Source organism: Schistocerca serialis, chromosome 8, assembly GCF_023864345.2.
Source record: "Schistocerca serialis cubense isolate TAMUIC-IGC-003099 chromosome 8, iqSchSeri2.2, whole genome shotgun sequence".
In the NCBI taxonomy this organism is placed as follows: Eukaryota; Metazoa; Arthropoda; class Insecta; order Orthoptera; family Acrididae; genus Schistocerca; species Schistocerca serialis.
The window spans coordinates 235,146,308-235,166,817 of NC_064645.1; the positions used below are offsets into that span (position 1 = coordinate 235,146,308).

Genomic DNA, 20,510 nt, shown 5'->3' on the forward strand with positions numbered 1-20,510 from the left:
ACGCTGCATCACAGACAGGAGCGCCAGCGATGGTGTACTCAACGACGAACCTGGGTGCACGAATGGCAAAACGTCATTTTTCCGGATGAATCCAGGTTCTGTTTACAGCATCATGATGGTCGCATCCTTGTTTGGCGACATCGCGGTGAACGCACATTGGAAGCGTGTATTCGTCATCGCCATACTGGCGTATCAACCGGCGTGATGGTATGGGGTGCCATTGGTTACACGTCTCGGTCACCTCTTGTTCGCATTGGCGGCACTTTGAACAGTGAACCTTACATTTCAGATGTGTTACGATCCGTGTCTCTACCCTTCATTTGATCCCTGCAAAACCCTACATTTCAGCAGGATAATGCACGACCGCACGTTGCAGGTCCTATACGGGCTTTTCTGGATACATCATCTTTATGCCAGTGACTGTTACATGTTTTTATTGCACTATTGCAATTTCGGCCTTACGCCATTAAGTGCTGCTGAAAAATACAAAATAATTAAAAATACGAGGGCAGTTCAATAAGTAATGCAACACATTTTTTTCTCGGCCAATTTTGGTTGAAAAAACCGGAAAGTTCTTGTGGAATATTTTCAGACATTCCCGCTTCGTCTCGTATAGTTTCATTGACTTCCGACAGGTGGCAGCGCTGTACGGAGCTGTCAAAATGGCGTCTGTAACGGATGTGCGTTGCAAACAACGGGCAGTGATCGAGTTTCTTTTGGCGGAAAACCAGGGCATCTCAGATATTCATAGGCGCTTGCAGAATGTCTACGGTGATCTGGCAGTGGTCAAAAGCACGGTGAGTCGTTGGGCAAAGCGTGTGTCATCATCGCCACAAGGTCATGCAAGACTGCCTGATCTCCCGCGTGCGGGCCGGCCGTGCACAGCCGTGACTCCTGCGATGGCGGAGCGTGCGAACACACTCGTTCGAGATGATCGACGGGTCACCATCAAAAACTCAGTGCTCAACTTGACATCTCTGTTGGTAGTGCTGTCACAATTGTTCACCAGTTGGGATATTCAAAGGTTTGTTCCCGCTGGGTCCCTCGTTGTCTAACCGAACACCATAAAGAGCAAAGGAGAACCATCTGTGCGGAATTTCTTGCTCGTCATGTGGCTGAGGGTGACAATTTCTTGTCAAAGATTGTTACAGGCGATGAAACATGGGTTCATCACTTCGAACCTGAAACAAAATGGCAATCAATGGAGTGGCGCCACACCCACTCCCCTACCAAGAAAAAGTTTAAAGCCATACCCTCAGCAGGTAAAGTCATGGTTACAGTCTTCTCGGACGCTGAAGGGGTTATTCTGTTCGATGACCTTCCCCATGGTCAAACGATCAACTCTGAAGTGTATTGTGCTACTCTTCAGAAATTGAAGAAACGACTTCAGCGTGTTCGTAGGCACAAAAATCTGAACGAACTTCTCCTTCTTCATGACAACGCAAGACCTCACACAAGTCTTCGCACCCGAGAGGAGCTCACAAAACTTCAGTGGACTGTTCTTCCTCATGCACCCTACAGCCCCGATCTCGCACCGTCGGATTTCCATATGTTTGGCCCAATGAAGAATGCAATCCGTGGGAGGCACTACGCGGATGATGAAGAAGTTATTGATGCAGTACGACGTTGGCTCCGACATCCACCAGTGGAATGGTCCCGTGCAGGCAAACAGGCCCTCATTTCAAGGTGGCGTAAGGCCGTAGCATTGAATGGAGATTACGTTGAAAAATAGTGTTGTGTAGCTAAAAGCTTGGGGAATAACCTGGTGTATTTCAATGCTGAATAAAACAACCCCTGTTTCAGAAAAAAATGTGTTGCATTACTTATTGAACTGCCCTCGTATTTAAAAAAATTATTTTACAGATTCATAATGTATCTCGACGTTATGCCGATTATTCAAAACATATTAACTATGTAGCCATGTTACTTCCATATTATGGTTTTAAGGCATGTCAACGTAATGGAAGCTGACACATTTGTATGTCGTTGTCAGTCCTGTTAAATACATTCGTGTCGTTGTTACACAGTGCAAGCACACGTATTCAGACATGTAAAACAACATAATATGTAAATGTACATGTTCACTAACCCATGACTAGTCACACATGCATTAGACCACAGCTGCAGACTACTGTTTGCATGCTACTAATAACGGTTTTGGCGCGTAAACGGATTACAGATATTGTTTTACTATGTGTGGAGCGCCATTACAACAGCCACTGGCGTAAAGATGATGTCCTTCAAAAAAATTTTTATGTCTGCGAATCCCAGCTACAACAAGTGTATTAATATAGAGTGATGAATTTTCGGGAATACGTTTGTCTAGGCAACATATTTCATTATCATTGCAAGATCAGAGATTAACGTAAGCGCGAGATAAGTCATTGCAAATGTGAAATGCCTGTACACTAAAAACCGGCTTTACAGCCAGAATTTTGAATGCAAGCATACAGTCGTACATGCATTGTGTTGTACAGGTGCAGGTTGTCAGTTTATGGGATGGAGTATCATGCCTGCTGCACGCAGTCGGCTAACACAGGGTTTAATTCTGTTTATGGATGACGCTGGAGTTGTCGTGCGTTGATGTCTCATACGTGCTTGATTGGAGTCAAATCTGGTGATCGAGCAGGCCAAGGTAACATGTCAACACTCTGCAGAGCATGTTGGACTACAACAGCGGTATGTGGGCTAGTGTTATCCTGTTGGAAAACACCCGCTGGAATGCTGTTCATCAATGGCACCCCATCAGGTCGAATCACTGACGTACAAATTTACAGTCAGGGTGTCTAGTATAACCACGAGAGTGCTCCTGCTGCCACATGAAACCCCACCCCAGAACGTGACTCCTCATGTAGGTTCAGTGTATCTAGCACGCAGACAAGCTGGTTGCAGATTCTCGACTGACCTTGTAACTAACACACGGCCATCACTGGCACACAGGCAGAACCAGGTCTCATAGGAAAACACAACAGACCTTCACCCTGCTCTCCAATGAGCTCTCGCATGACACCACGACACTATGAAGTCGCCAACGGTGGTGAGTTTGGCTCAGTGGAATGTACTTTGCAAGGCTTCTGGCTCGAAGCTGTCCTTGAACTAACAGATTAGTAACAGTTTGTTGTGTCACTGTGGTGCCAATTGCTGCTCAGATTGCTGCTACTGATGCAGTGCGATGCGCCAGAGTCGTAGGACGAACACGAAGGTCTTCCCTCTAGGTAGCGACACGAGGCCGTCTGGATGTGACCACGGCTACCAGCGATCATGTACAGTGGCTACATTCCTGCCAAGTCCCTCTGCAATATAGCAGACGGAACATCCAGCTTCTGGTAGCTCCATTACACGACCTCGTTCAAACTCGGTAACGTGTTAGTAATGGCGTCTTTGCCACCTTAAATGCATTGTTGACTAACTTCAACTCACCACGTCCAGTATCAAAGGTAACTAACGCTCACGACCGGTGCAGTTTTATATGTAAAGCAAATCTGATTTGCGTCCTCTTGGAGCCGCTACTAGCCCCAACTCTTATGCGACTGGCGCGAAATATGAATAGATATCATCTTGCAGACATAGAAACACGCAAACCAACTTTCGTTTATGTCACACAACTCCATCTTGGTACTGTGACTTTTTTCCCCATCAGTATATAATATAAATATTATTACAAATATACAGTGTGATTTTCATCGTTTAATATTTAAAAAGGAAATAAAAAGCCTGACAGGTGAAGGAAAAAAGACAAAATAGACATTCAAAATCTGCATGGCATTGTGGGTAAGTGGGATTAAAATGAAAACACATTTTGAGATTAGACGGTGCTGGCTTCGAAAAAATGGAAGGTATACATTGACAAAGAAACTAATTCCAGGTTTGTAAAGCAGCATGCTTCAACAACTGTTAAAGATGGACTCTCCAGAGAAGACTGTTTACAAAAGACTCGTGCATACCATGTTTGAATATTCACCAAATACGACTAACAGGGATGCTAACCTAACCTTACAACAGACGTACCCCCCTCAACACCCTCCAGACCATAGTGCAACTCGCAGTAACATGGCGGTGTGTAACTTAACTATGTCGATACGAAAGGAACAGCATGATGCAATCGAGTTTCTAATCGCAGCAAACCGAGAATACATGGAGCACCATTTCCCTCAGCATGACAATGTCAGCCCACATACGAGCACTGCGGCATCTGCAACAGTTCAAATGGTACAAATGGCTCTGAGCACTATGGGACTCAACATCTGAGGTCATCAGTCCCCTGGAACTTAGAACTACTTAAACCTAACTAACCTAAGGACATCACTCATATCAAATCCTTAGGCAGGATTCGAACCTGCGACCGTAGCGGTCTCGCGTTTCCAGACTGAAGCGCCTAGAACCGCTCGGACACACCTGCCGACTTTTCAAAAGTTTGTGGAATCTTATGGGACTTAATTGCTAAGGTCATCAGTCCCTAAGCTTACACACTACTTAACCTAAAGTATCCTAAGGACAAACACACACACCAATGCCCGAGGGAGGACTCGAAACTCCGCCGGGACCAGCCGCACAGTTCATGCCTACAGCGCCCCAGACCGCTCGGCAAATCCCGCGCGGCTCTGCAACAGTCCGACGCCTTGGGCGTACCTGATTTTCATCTGTTTCCAGAACTTAAGGAACCCCTTAGAGGGCGTCACTTTAATAGTGATGTAGCGGTGCAACGTGAGGTGATGTTGTAGCCCCGTCAACAAATTAAACATTCAACAGTGACACAGTGACGGTATCGCCAAACAGGTCTCTCGTTCGGAGAAACGTGTTCGCCGCCACGGTAACTGCGTCGAGAAATAAATATTTAGAAATAAAGAATAAAGATGTATAAAGTTTATAAAATTTATTTCATTTAACAGTCTTTTTATGAGTTTCCAGATTAAAAATTCGGAAGCATTAGTTTTTAGCACGCCACTGCATGCATTTTTGGAGGGGGGGGGGGGGGGGGGGGAACTTTGGTGTTTAGCAGCGTAGGAGGTTGCGGTTGTAAATATAGACCTGACGGATAATATCGATGGAGAAGGTGTTGAAACGGATGTTGGGAAGACATGTAGGGAGTGGTCATTGGGGACTGGTTAAGGCCATAATACGAAGTGGAAAAGGCAAAGAGAGGGAGGGGGAGACAGAGGAAGGGAAAGATGAGGAGAGTAGAATGCTGCAGAGAAACAAATCTGAAAATTATGGGAGAAACATTAGCATCAGTGGACTCGAGTTTACGCATTGTGTCTGTTGTTTATCAGCCGATGACCATACAGCTACAGTAGTGCACTTTATTAAGTCCATGGTGTCGAGTTTCCGACTCAGCTTGTAGACAATGTGCCTGACTCAGCTTGTAGACAACGTGCCTGAAATCCGAAAAACAACAGTATCTACTTCTTCTGTTCCTTATTTGGGTAGGTTTTAGTTTTATATTCTGCCGTTCTTTGAGAGGTAATGTAGTGAATGTACTGAGTCATGTTTAAATTTAACGACAGTCCATTTACTATAAGTGCAACTAAGAAGTCTCTCAGTGAGGTACTAACGGGAGAAGCTACACCGATAGAAATCGAATATATTTCAACAGTCTGCTTTTTCCGATCTCTGCCTACTTCAACTAGCAGACAAGAATATGTTTAATGGCCCCAAACGTCAATAAACGAGATACTCACTCACGCACGCCACTTCATCAGTCGTTAACAATGCGTGCCGCTTCTTCCACAACGCTTTCTCACTACATACAATGTTGTGTGTGGGAGTCAAATGAAAACTTCAAAAGTGTGATTAAAAACTGATATTTCGTGTCATTGCTCAGTAGGTTGGCAGTATTATTACCAATGATGTTAGGAATGCTCTACAGGCGGCAGCATACTACAGACGAGCGAAAAGCGGCCACAACGTCAGATCAAAATGGCTGCCTCGCTTGAGATACGAACCAAGTAAGAACTGTGTTTTGCAATACGTTTTTCTGAGCAGTGAAAGTACGAAACACTTTGAAATCCATAAACGAAAGAGGTTCAGGATTTTGATGCATGTGTATCACTGCAGCAAGAGAATGAGCGGAGCAGAAAGTTAGGAAATGGCGTGATGTCTGTGACAGACACTCAGCGCTCATGTCGGTACACCGCACTGTGACACCAGTCTATTGCAGCAATTGAAGCTATTGTGATGGAAAATCGCCACGTAACGGTGTATGAAATAGCCGCAAATCTGAACATTAGTCATGACTCAGCACATCACATCATTCATGAGGTGCTTAAGCTTCTCAAAGTGCCTGCAAAATGAGTGCCACGGCAGCTCACTCCAGAGCTAAAAGAGCGACGCTCAGGCGTCTGTTAAGAGCTTTTGTAGCTCTTTGAAGAAAAAGGTGATGACTTCTTCGAGACGAAACCTGTGTACACTACCAGAAACCCTAAACAAGGAGAGCAAGCGAGCAACGGCGCCATCCCTCGTCACCAAAATCCAAGAAGTTCTGGACGCAGAAATCTACAGGGAAGGTTTTGCTGATTCTCTGTTTGGATTAATGAAGCGTCATCTTGGAACACTGCACAAATAGGGCAAACACCAACATCACAGAGTTATATTCCAGTATGTTAAAAAAATCAGTTTCCGCCTTCGGTAAGATCAAAGTGACGAGGATTGTGAGTGTAACTGTCATTTTGCAACATGACACTACTCGGCCTCATACTGCAACGCATGCAATAATCAATGACCTGTGCACTTCGATGCTCTGTCGCATCCTTCCTACTCACCAGACCTCATACCGAGTGATTACCACAGATCGGGACAACTCAGAGAGGCGACAGGAGGAAACGAATCTCGTTCTGATGAAGAAGTGCAGCAAGTGGTCACAAGTGAGTGCGCACACGACCAAAACAATGCGCGCACGCTGAAGAACTGTGCTGAACGATAGGGAGACTATCCCGAAAAATGGTATGCTCCCACTTCTGTTCAGTAAAATATTTTTTAAAAAATGTTTATGGTTTTCGCTTGAGTCCCACGCGTACAGTTGACTGTGACCAGAAATCAGTCAACTGGTCGCTACCGATTCAGATATTCCCATTACTCATCTCGTCGAGTGACTCCGTACAGAGCTTTCATAGGACCTCAAAGCATCTATTAACGTTTTCAAGCAAGTTAATAACCACTTCTTCAATAAAACGAATATTACTGTATTTTTCTAATATTTCAGAAAGAACTGTATTTGCTGACCCGCAACACAAAAATCTTAAATGAAAATTGTGTTTGCTTCAGTTGTGTGGTGGGGGCCCTCTTAATGATTTTTGGTTTGTTGGACTCTCAACGGCGTGGTTATTGTTGTGACTTAGCAAGACAGCCAAGTCACAACGAGAGGAAGCCGAAAGGCACGCGTTAAGCTCACGCAGATTGGCGTGAGGTCTGGAACAGTTAAAAGGAAATGAGAACTTAGAAAATGGACGCAGTTGCTGTAATACTTAACTTTAATCCACATTTGTAGAACCTCGCTCTTGATGATACATGCTTCACAATATTAATTATCAAAGATATGGCGCCTTGCTAGGTCGTAGCCAATGACTTAGCTGAAGGCTATGCTACCTATCGTCTCGGCAAATGAGAGCGTATTTGTCAGTGAACCATTGCTATGAACGTCGGCTGTACAACTGGGGCGAGTGCTAGTACGTCTCTCTAGACCTGCCGTGTGGTGGCGCTCGGTCTGCTATCACTGACAGTGGCGACACGCCGGTCCGCCGTATACTAACGGACCGCGGCCGATTTAAAGGCTACCACCTAGCAAGTGTGGTGTCTGGCGGTGACACCACAGTTATCAGCGCCCATACAAATTCCCAAGCTTTGCACATTTCAGTTTCGCCAATTCCTCAAAGATGTGAGCAGAACACAATCATCCAGTTCCCTGGCTGAGAAAACCCCCGACCAGGCCGGGAGTCGAACTCCCGTATCCAGAGGCACCAACGCTAACCACTAGACGACGAGCTTCGGATGGAAGGGCTCTTGTATTGGGTGGCACAGGTAGACGTAATAATTTTGTATGGGGCTATTCGGCTGTTCAGTAGACAACTGATATGGATGAAGGCAGCATTAACCTCTCAAACCCCTCACCCACACGCCAAACTACCTGCACCGCTTGGTCAAACGCGTAGCATTAAGTTAGAACTGCGTTAAGACTGGTGAAAAATGAGTTCGATTTCACGAAACGTCAATTTTTTTCCATGCCACGTTTAATACAAGATTCTCATTCAAATGAGCAAAAAAAAAGGGGAAGGCTTTTTTTTTGAGGCATTAAAAAGACATGCAAAGGAATTGTTTGGGGATTATGACTCGTCATACTTTAGTCTTTATTTTTGATTTTTCAGTACAAAATAGAAAAAAAAACACTATAGCGCCCGTGATTATGGTCTGAACAAGGTCATGCGGGTTTGAAGTGCTCGGACTGCGTGGCAGTGTAGTCCCTCAGGAGTTATCTAAAATCAAAAATGGATAATTTCAGTCGATACTTATACATAATCACAATAAACTAATCTTTAACAAATTTCATATATTACAGGTATAAGTTCCCAAGAAATGTGTTTACTTTTCGGGGGTACAGCTAGAAGCTAACAGATTGAACCGCTTTTATTTCATGCTGCACGCAGTTTTGAAAAACCGTTTCTCGAGAAAAAAGCTGTTTATAATTCAGGGAAAACTTTGGATGTACTATTAGTTCAATTTGCATAAAAATTACATGTTATTGTATATTTTTTATGTCGCTGAACACAAATCTGAAGTTAAGTTTTCAAAATTCAGAATGGCTAATCTAATATGGCGAACCAAAAATTATGTTTCGAACGATTTTGACCAAAATTTCGCCAGAAAAAGCGTTTTCGTTACTTAGGTTTAGTCTATAGCTCCAGGACCGTATTCAACCCGTCCTCTAGCTCGAATTGTTCCCGGAGAGCAATTCCCTCTTTCTTCGTGGCGAGAAAATCCGTTGTTCGTCAGATTTTTCCGCGGATTTGTTTACATGCATACTGCAGTATAATTTTGTGGACGCGCGTCACGCCACGGCAAGTTTTCTACCTGATCCAGCCGCCTGTCACTGAGAGCGCCTCACGACGGCCGTGACACTGCTTCGAACAACGGGCTGTAGAAACGTTTGTAACGCACGGATTAAAAAACCTTTTCGTCCCAACATTCTAGATACATATAATGCTCAAAAAATGCAATTAAAAAAACATCGAATTTTCTACCACTTTGAATGAGAACCTGTCCTTAATCCAAATCAGAACGTACTCGTACTTTGCGTGATCAGATCTATCCGGACACCCCCCTGTTAAGCGTAATTCACCACTAGACGTTACTAGAGGCGGACCCGCCGCTATAAAATGTGGCGGGGCTGACGAGTTGTCAGTAGAGAAGCAAAACGGTACAATAGGTCGCTCAGGAGAGCTCACCGTCTTCGATCGTGGACTAGTCGCTTGATCTCGTCTGAGCAGTAAATCCGCGAGGGACATTTCGGCCCTTTTAAAGCTGCCCAAATCGCCCGTTGGTGATGTGATTATGCAACGGAAACGCGAAAGGGTAACAACAGCTAAACCAAAACAAGCCGAACCTCATGTACTGACTGATAGGGAGCGTCGACCGTTGGAGAGTGGTTGTATAAAATCGCACGAAATCAGCGGAAGAAATCGCTAGTGAGTTGCAAAGTGCCACCAGGAAATCTAAGTAGCACAGTGACTGCGCGTAGAGAGTTAAAAGAATGTGGTACAATGTTTAGGCAACTCTACGTAAGCCACACGGTTCTGTTGTTAATGCCAAGTGACGCTTGAGACGGCCAACTGCACAATAAGTAACTGAATCGAGTGATTTGGAGTGATGCAGGCCTATGGAATAGTTTGACGTTAGGAAATGCCTGGGGAATGTTACCTGCCATCAGGTGTAGTGCTAGTGCGAAGAGTGCAGTACCGAGGAGGTGGTTTTACGATATAGATTGGTTTTTCGTGGTTAGGGGTGGTTGCCTTACTGTGCACAAGAAAACGCCAAATGCGCAAGGATATGAACCTATTTTACAACGTTGTACACTAGTACAGTAGAAGAACAGTTTGGAGGCGATGACTGGTCGTGCCAGCATGACAGTTCACTCTATCATATAACATAAATCTGTGTCGCAATGGTCTGTAGACAATAACACACCTGAAATACACTCATGCTCATAAATTAAGGATAACTGCAGAATGCGGTGCCACACAACTTGGCACTACACAAAACTGGCGCTAATAGCTTAGACACATAGGGAACACACACGACACAGTCTACGGTATTGCTGATAAGTTGAGAAAACCGCCCCGAAACACGTGTGCTACAAAACTCCACTGTTTCCTGCGAATGTATCCCGACATCAACATGGGTAATTATCATCACGCACACATACACAGGCCGCACAACGGGTTGGCATACTCTGGATCAGGTGGTCGAGCAGCTACTGGGCTATAGCCTCCCATTTTTCACCAGTGCCTGTCGGAGCTCCTGAAGTTTCCTAGGGGTTTGAAGACGTGCAGTGCTACGTCGACCGAGAGCATCCCAGATGTGCTCGATGGGTTTAGGTCTGGAGAACAGGCAGTCCACACTCCATTCGCCTGGTATCTTCTGTTTCAAGGTACTCCTCCACAATGGCAGCTCGGTGGGGCTGTGCGTTATCATCGATCAGTGGGGACCCACTGCACCCCTAAAAAGGTGGACATACTGGTGCAAAATGACCTGTTACAGTTCCTCTGTCAAAGACATGCCGGGGTGTATGTGCACCAATCATAATCCCACCTCACACCATCAAAACACGAACTCCATTCAAGTCCCTTTCAAGGACATTAAGGGGTTGGTATCTGGTTCCTGGTTCACGCCAGATGAGAACCAGGCGAGAATCACTGTTCAGACTATACCTGGACTCGTTCGTGAACATAACCTGAGACCACTGTTCCAATGACCATGATCTGTGTTCTTGACACCAGGCTTTACGGGCTATGATGTGAACAGGGGTCAGTGGAATGCACCTAGCAGATCTCCGGGCGAATAAATCATATCTGTTCAGTCGTCTAGATTGTGTGTCTGGAGACAACTATTCCAGTGACTGCGGTAAGGTCCCGAGCAAGGCTACCTGCAGTACTCAATGGCCGTCTGCGGGCACTGATCGTGAGATATCGGTCTTCTTCTGGTGTTGTAGACTGTGGACGTCCCGTACTGTAGCACCTGGCCACGTTTCCTGTCTACTGGAATCGTTGCCATAATCGTGAGATCACACCTTGTGGCACATGGAGAGCTCGTGCTACGACCTGCTGTGTTTGACCAGCCTCAAGTCGCCCTAGTATTCTACCCCTCATAACGTCATCAATATGTGTTATTTGAGCCATTTTCAATACAGAGTCACCATTAGCACGTATGAAAACGTCTGCACACTTACTCGCTGCACTGTACTCTGACATGCACCAATAAACCTCTGTGTATGTGGACTGCTGCCAGCGCCACTGTGCGACGACCGCAGGTCAAATGCACCGCATGGCCATACCCCGAGGAGATTTAAACCCGCAAACCGGCCCAGACCGTTATTTAACCATGTATCAGCATTATCCTTAATTTCTGAGCATGAGTGTAGATTAGCCTGTCCGGAGTCCCGACCTGAACCAAATGGAACACCTCTGGGATGGGTTAGACTGTCGACTTCGCTCCAGAACCCACCGTCCAACATGACATCCTTTTTTGGTTTTGGCTCTTGAAGAAGAATGGGCTGCCATTCTTCCACAAACATTCAGATTCCTGCCTGGAAGTCTCTCAGGCATACAGCCGGATTGATTGATGATTGTAGAACGAATTTTCGACGGCTTAAGGTGACATCATCATCAGGTTACTCCTGCTGACTGACATTCTGGACCAGTGGGTGCGATTTATATGCCGGTCGTTACCCCCCTGTACTGACCTCGTATATGGACTGCGCGATGCACCGGCCGCGGTGGTGGGGGTAGCACACGCTCGGGAGTCGAATGGCGGTCCTCAGTCTGCGCTCCACCTTCGTCGTGCTCGGTCTTCCGTTTCCGCTTCGTCTGGAGAATTTTCAGTGCTGGAGCTCACGCTTGACTAAGATGAATTCCGCTGTCTTGTTGATGAAGTTCTCATCAGGTATGTTGTCCGCGTATGGAAAATAGGCTATCTTTTTCGGTTGGTCTTCATCGGTTGGTCTTTTGCTTGAAGGCACGTAGAATTTGGTGATCGCTGCACCCGTTTTTCTGGAACACGTCCCTGAGGTGGTGCAGCTCCAGTTATAGGGTTTCTTCGTGAGTTACACCAGATCTGTGGACCAGTGTGTTTAGCAGTCCTTCCCTTTCTAACGGCTGATGACAGACAGCTATAGGCGTGAAGGTAATGTTCCGTGTGCGTTTTCGTCCGTTAGATGCGGTGTCCCTTTGTTTTGTGCTGCTTTTTCCGCACCGGAACATCCAAGAATGGCAACTGACAGGTTTGATTCACCTCCATGGTAAACTGAATTTGGTTGTGAATAGATTTCAGGTGTTGCAAGGTCAAATGACTAATGTATCTTCTACATCTCTGTCGGTTTTAGTGGTGCTGACTCTATGGGCTTATCCTCAAAGTCTTCGTGTACATATTGGCCACCACAGTTGACGGAGGATATCAACAGACAAACCATCAGTCTGTTCATAGTAATGTCCGTCAAAAAAAAGTATGTGAACGTGAGGGAAAAACTGAAAAGTTTGGTGAATGAGGGTCCAAATTTCTTTTCAGTAAGTTCCAGCGACTCCTTGAGTGGAACTGTGGTAAAAAGTGACACTATGTCGGACCTGACTATGAGGTCTGAGGTTGTCAGTCTGAGTTCCGTAGACTTTTCACAAACTGAGCCGAGTTCTTGATGTGGCGTTCACATTTTCCAACCATCGGACTCAAAACTACGTCAAGTGTTTCGCAAGCTGGTACTCACTGTTGTCTCAGACGTGTGCCCTCTTTGTGTGCCGTCGATAATACGTTCTACAACGATCAATAAACGCGGCTGCAAGCTCGAGACACTTTCAAGCAGCATATTTGCCGGAAAAGAAACCTACTATCACACATTCAGACACTTCACTGAAAGCGTCCCCACCAGAGCTGAAGCCATCATAAGGGCGATTGTTGGTCATGAGCTCTTGATGTTGTTTGGTGATTTTTAGGCAACTTTTTTCGTTATGGAGATACCGCGGGAAACACACAATATGTCTCAGGACTCAGAGCGTCTGACAGCTTAGTGACTCGTACCGTAATGGCAACGTCAGGCGACTGCCATGAGCGTCTTTTTCTAAAGATATTGCAAGTAACTTCCTTGGCATTAAGTGTAGGCGCAAAATAGTCGATACGATTGTTTCAGACTTTCATTTTAAGGCTTACTGATCTGGAAAGTGTTGTATTCGAAGGAGCTATAAGATAATTTGCTTGTTTGTTACACTGATTCTGTCCTCTTGGATTTGCTAAGCAAGTATAGGCGTCCACAAGGAATGGTGTGGTGGAGTTGGGACGGGAGGGTGGCGCTTGCCCTTCACCCATGGAGTCTGGAGTACAGTGAGTGCTCTTATTCAAATACTGAGTAAATAACCATAAACCCTCTGGATTTCTTGTCTCATCTACAAGTTTTGGTTATTAAGTCATGAAACTGACCAACTCATTGATATAATAAATGGGAATTTCTAAAGTTTGGCCACCCCATGGAACTATTTCTACGAACGCCCAACTAAACAAACATGCTTTGTTAGAGTTACAGTATATTATTTTTAAAATTGATATACTGACTTTTCCATGGCAGTGAATCACAATTTTTTGTATCCTTTTTTTTTTAATGCACTTATTCATAACGATGTTTTAAATTGTGATGAATAGCTTAATGGTTTCAGCGGTTTTCATTTTTTAATGTCATCAGTTAATGAAATCAAATTGTATATTAGTATTTTATAAAATTAATTAATAAGCCATAACGACTGTGTTATAAGCTTTTAATTCCAAAATACACTGCAGTTCTGAAAATGCTATATTTATTTTTAAATGAACACACCGCCATTTGACTGCATTGTTCTTTATTCAAGTACGACCCAGATTTCGGCCTTTTATGTCATTGTCAAGTGACTGAGTTTATGTCATCAAAACATATTTCAGGAAATGACATAAACTGAGTCACTTGAAAATGGCATAAAAGGCCTAAACCTGGGTCGTAATTAAATAAAGACCAACTCAGTCAAATGGAGGTGCGTTCATTTAACAATTATTGTATGACTGTTCCTCAGCCACATCAAAAACTGTTGCTGTATTTATGGTCAGTTGTCACAAAATATCCCCTGTAATGGGCCACACCGCATTTTCCTTGTAGAGGTCTAGAGATGTTGATAACAGACGTGATGACAACATCGTGTAGCACTCTATTATTGACTTTTACGTTGCAAATTATTTATTTTCCAGACCGCTACGGCATTCGAAGTGAGACAAGAGGGAAGTCCGCAAAATGGGAAAACTGAACAGGATTACGTATTGTATCTTGTGAAAGGCTTGGACTACGAGGAGTATGCAGTACATGTTCTCAACATACGAGCAAACGTAAGTAGCCAATAGATAAGAGTGTAACCATATACATATATATATATATATATATATATATATATATATATATATATATATACAGGGACATATCGTTTCATTATCGCTTTGAAGAAAATCAAATGCACTGGATACTGAAAGAGAGTAGTAAATTGATCCACGGAGAGTTCTCATGAAAATTCAAAACTGTTTAGCCGTTCGCGTCAGTTCTGGTCGCAATTGAAATCACCAGATGCTTTAGCGTTCAAAAAGCTTCCAGTATCATTGTACCATCAATTATGAAATTTTTTCCCATATTACCCGTCAGTGTAAAAATTACCAAAATGCGGAAACAGAAAGTAGTAGCACGTAGTTGAATATTACCTGCCGGAAACACTGGAAGCAAAATATTCACAAATCCCACTTAGAGTTCTATTTCCTAAGAAATTGTGGTTCGCTTTCTCCAACCGCATCCCTCCCAAGAAAATAAAATGTCTCCCCCTCCCCCAATCCACACCACATTTACATTGTACGTTCTTGCCTCTGTAGAACTATTTCACTTAGACTGAAAAGTAATGCCTCCACCTTCGTAACTCTTCAACAGCCGGAAGCTTTGGTATGCGTCAGCTACTGGCTTGTTTCGTAGCCTCTTCTCTACAGCTCCAGCTGGTGGGAAGCCTTAGCATTGAATGGTTGTGTTGTTGCAGTATAAAGTATGGAAACCTGCGCGAAGGTCGGTCAATGCGGTTTAAGCAACGTGCAGTCACTGAATTCTTGACAGGAGAAGGTGTCACCCCAAAGGAGATTCATCAGAGAATGAAAGCAGTTTATGGTGGTCGTGTTGATGTGGGTTCTGTGTATCGTTGAGCGAGTAAGTTTAAATATGTTGAGGTGGGAACATCTGACCTGCGTGACAAACAAAGAGTTGGACGTTCTGTGACAACAACCACCGAGTCTCACAAGCAAAACGTTGACAGACTGATTCAGGAGGATCGTCGTATCACTCAGAGAGAAACTGCAAGCACAATCGGCATTTCACAAGAACGTGTGGGTCACATTATTGCTTTGCTTGGCTATCGGAAGATCTGTGCACGATGTGTACCCCGGGTGCTGACTCCTGAAATGAAAGTGCACAGACTTGAAATTTCCTAGGAACTCCTCTCGCAGTTAGGAGAATGAGGGTGACACCTTTCTCCATTCGTTGTGACAGGAGACAAAACGTGGGTACACCATTGCGACCCGGAGACGAAACGTCAGCCTATGGAATATCGACACAAAGACTCGCCTCAGAGAAAGAAGTTCAAGACGCAGCCCTCAGCTAGAAAAATCATGGCCACAGTGTTCTGGGACGCAGATGGTGTTATCCATGTTGATTCAGAGCGATACATCGCAACGCTGCGAACTCTGAAACGACGGCTAACAAGGGTCCGAAAGGAAAACGGAAATGTTTTCCTGCAGTATGATAATGCCAGACCACACACTTCACGTGCCACCACAGCAGAACTCCAGAGACTAAATCTCACCAACGTACGGCGTCCTCCATACAGTGCAGATTTAGCACCGTCTGACTTCCATCTTTTCCCGATAATGAAAGACGATCCGCGGAGACTTCAGTATGCTTCTGATGAAGACGTCGAGAGAACTGTGAGACTGTGGTTGCGGAAACAGAGTGTTGACTTCTTCCGTGATGGCTTCAGGAAACTTGTTCATCGTTGGCTGAAATGTATCCAGTTGGCTGGTGATTATGTAGAAAAGTGAATATTGATAATTAAAGATCACATTCTAAGGACTATTTCTGCGTTTGATTTATTAAAATATTCCTATCCAAACCCAATTAACGAAGGTGGAGGCATTACTTTTCATTCAACTCTCGTATTTTCAAAAATGTCTCTAAGCACTATTGGACTTAACATCTGAGGTCTTCAGTCTCGTATTTTCAGGAGATGGAAAGATTCTAGCAAAAGTAAGATTAACCATTTGCAAGCGGTTAACACAATTGTGCTGAAATCGATTAGAAATGCACATTGGAATATTGTTCACGAACGAGTTGTCGGAGGGAAAGAGCTGATAGTGGAGTTACATGATACTGCTTACACAGGAAACAATGCAGAGGATTTCTTTCAATCTGGTTTGCACATGGCAAAGTGGGCTTTGAGCCACAATACTGTGGGACCAAAGATAATAAATATACGGGCAGCGTTTGCACAAATTAGGCAACAGCCTTGCCGCAGTGGACACACCGGTTCCCGTCAAATCACCGAGGTTAAGCGCCGTCGGGCGTGGTCGGCGCTTGGGTGGGTGACCATCCGGGCCGCCATGCGCTGTTGCCACTTTTCGCGGTGCACTCAGCCTCGTGATGCCACCTGAGGAGCTACTCGATTGAATAGTAGCGGCTCCGGTCAAATAAAACCATCATAATGACCGGGAGAGCGGTGTGCTGACCACACGCCCCTTCTATCCGCATCCTCAGCGAAGAATGACACGGAGGTCGGATGGTCCCGATGGGCCACTTGTGGCCTGAAGACGGAGTGCTGCTGCTGCTGTTTGCATAAATTGCGACACCAGTAAGAATGCATATGCCAAACATGAACTTTTGCATAAATCAGGTGTATGATAAAAGACGAACGGTCAGTGTTACACAACTGTACGCAAATTTTACCAAACGTAGAATAGTTCGACTCGCCTGTGCGCTATTATTAAATCCTCTGTTTGTTATGGCATACATAGAAAAACAGTGTGAGGGAATATTCCCAGGAAGAGCTCCTTCCACATCACTTGTGTCCAGGTGTACGGATACCTGCAGTTTTGTTGGAGAACCGCAGAAAAAAAAATTTCCGACGAAGCATATACACTGCTTGACACAAAAAGTGAGCACGCAGAAGGGAAGGAGGAAAGGAAATGAAACTTCAGGTGTTGAGAGTGTGTTTGATGCTATTTCAGTGACTACAACTTAGAAATAAGTTTACAAGGAACTTCGCAGTATGATACCACTTACTGGCATGACGTCACACCTCCTCTGACCTGTATGCATGCACAGAACCTGTCGGTAAGAGTTCTGTAGAGAGAGGTGCCACGTGTGGGCGAGCGTTGTTCTGCTGGAAAATAGCACCATGATAGGGTTGAACGAGAGGGAATACATCCCGTGCCCATGACGTACTGTCCTGTACCATTACCAGCTGCGACCTGAAGTCATACCCGATGACTCACCACACCCTGAAGCCACCCTGACATCACTGTGCCTCTCCAAAATATTGGAGGAGTAGGAACTGTCCTGACGTGTCCCCCGCCAGAATGAGAGGAGGCGGTAGTACTGCGTGGTCAGTAGAAGTGTGGTTGCGGTCAGCAGAGGCCAGTGACTTCGAAAGTGGACTAATCATCGGATTCTGTCTGAGTAGCAAAACAGATAAATCGAGACTACCGCTACCTTCCCTGGTTTCAGTTCATGAGATATTCTGGGCTTCCATTCCTCCACCGACATTCAAACGCGTCACTGAAATAATTGTCCCCAACACTCCCCAAGTCATCGCAAAGGCGAAGGGTGAACCTACACCATAATAATGTTCACTAATTGGGTTCTGGGTACTTTTGATGAGATAGTGTATTTTAAGTTATTTTTTTACGTATAAGATATCTCAGGTTCTCGACGTAGTGTGTGCCTAAATTACATATAACTGATGTCGTCTACTTTCATACATCACTGTTGTCCGACTTTTACAATGAAGTTAGGTGGTAAATATTTAGTTGACAATAACGCAGGAATGGTGTTTGTTGCCATACAACTCAGTCCCCTTTACATAAAGTAAGAACGATGGCATTTGTGGAAGAATGCAGTTAACTGCAGCGTTTGCGTTCAGTAGACTAGAGAGTCTCTTCCGTAAGAAAACTGAGCTGGTCATTGTTTTTTCCAGGATGGAGTCAATGAAACGACGATATCGTATGTTGTGGACGTGATCGACCTCCCTGATACACCGCCAGTGTGGGATAGTTTTCTGCCGTCTATGAGCATCAATGAGAAAGACCCTCAAGTAAGTAAATCACTAGATTTAGTAATTAGCTGTATCTTTCCACCTGATCTATTCGCCCTCACAGGATCCTATTTTCATCACGACCAATTAGTCACTGTTTACTTTCACACATCGTTCTGGAAATGGGGAGCCGCTCTTAGTGTCAAATTGAATAATGGAATTGAATAATATAATTATCACGATTTGAAGTTTTGATGTGTAAGAATAAGGTTAGTGCATAAGTTCGTAGGGTTTATCCATAGATTTAATAACACAACAGATACACATAACAGAGACTTAAGTCATCAATAATATATTCTCCTTCACTATTTAGAACAGTCTTCCAACGCTTGTGTAACTTTTCCATTCCGCAACTGTATAAAACACGTGGTTTTGAGACGAATAACTCGCCGAGCCATGTTCGGTGCGCAAATTCATCCGTAAAAGTAAGTTCCTTGAAAGTTCTTCGATAGAGTGCGGTAAAGGTGAAAATCTGAGGGTGCAGGACCAGGTGACTAAGGTGGGTGCAGAATGACTCCCCAACTCCTATGCAGTGTCTTTTGTTATCCTAGCAGCATAAGGGTCGGCGTTATCGTGAAGTAGCATAATGTTGAGTGGAATACTCTCAAATTCTGAAGGTGACAGGGGTAAAATACAGGGAGTGAAAGGATATTTACAATATGTACAGAAACCAGATGGCAGTTATAAGAGTCGAGGGGCATGAAAGGGAAGCAGTGGTTGGGAATGGAGTCACGCAGGGTTGTAGCCTCTCTCCGATGTTACTCAATTTGCATATTGAGCAAGCAGTAAAGGAAACAAAAGAAAAATTCGGAGTAGGTATTAAAATCCACGGAGAAGAAATAAAAACTTTGAGGTTCACCGATGACATTGTAATTCTGTCAGAGACAGCAAAGGACTTGGAAGAGCAGTTGAACGGTATGGAGAGTGTCTTGAAAGGAGGATATAAGATGAGCATCAACTAAAGCAAAACGAGGTTAATGGAATGTAGTCGAACTAAATCGGGTGTTGCTGAGAGAATTAAATTAGGAAATGAGACAAAGTAGTAGATGAATTTTTCTATTTGGGGAACAAAATAACTGATGATGGTCGAAGTAGAGAGGATATAAAATGTAGACTGGCAACGGCAAGGAAAGCGTTTCTGAAGAAGAGAAAATTGTTAACATCGAGTATAGATTTAAGTGTCAGGAAGTCGTTTCAGAAACTATATGTATGGAGTGAAACTGGATGATAAATAGTTTGGACCTTTGCCTCATATCAACGCACACTCCGCTGCAAAGTGAAAATTTCATTCTAGAAATATCCCCCAGGCTGTGGCTTAGCCATGTCTCCGCAATATCCTTTCTTTCAGGAGTGCTAGTTCTGCAAGGTTCGCAGGAGAGCTTCTGTAAAGTTTGGAATGTAGGAGACGAGGTACTGGCAGAAGTAAAGCTGTGAGGACGGGGCGTGAGTCGTGCTTGGGTAGCTCAGTTGGTAGAGCACTTGCCCGCGAAAGGCAAAGGTTCCGAGTTCGAGTCTCGGTCCGGCACACAGTTTTAATCTGCCAGGAAGTTTCATATCAGCGTACACTCCGTTTTAGAGTGAAAATGTCATCGCTACTTAGAATAGAATGTAATAAGTAGCAACACCGAAATGTGTTTGCTAAACCCTTACATGTCGGGGGCAAATTTCGAACGTGATGCGATCATGGAAGGCTACGATAGGAACGGTTCAAAGATAATTGCTTCGCAAAGATTCAAGACCGAAGTTACTGGATCGAGATTGTCACCTTGGCCACAGATTTTCAGGGACGTCAAACACGAAGATTGTGAAATACAATCCTTTCGTAGGAGAGCGGTTGGTTGGTTGGTTGGTTGGTTTTGGGAAAGGAGACCAGACAGCGTGGTCATCGGTTAGGAGAGCGTCTCAGACTCT

The 20,510-nt window shown here is 44.5% G+C and overlaps 1 protein-coding gene across 1 annotated transcript in view; it reads left to right on the plus strand.

Annotated features, from left to right (window-relative positions):
• Nucleotides 1-20,510, plus strand: part of LOC126416943 (cadherin-23-like) — a 597,779-nt gene that overhangs the window by 244,317 nt on the left and 332,952 nt on the right. The window contains exons 6-7 of the mRNA XM_050084822.1: nucleotides 14,461-14,595; nucleotides 18,483-18,599. Coding sequence (XP_049940779.1) covers nucleotides 14,461-14,595; nucleotides 18,483-18,599 — 252 coding nt within the window. The remainder of the gene's footprint in view (nucleotides 1-14,460; nucleotides 14,596-18,482; nucleotides 18,600-20,510) is intronic.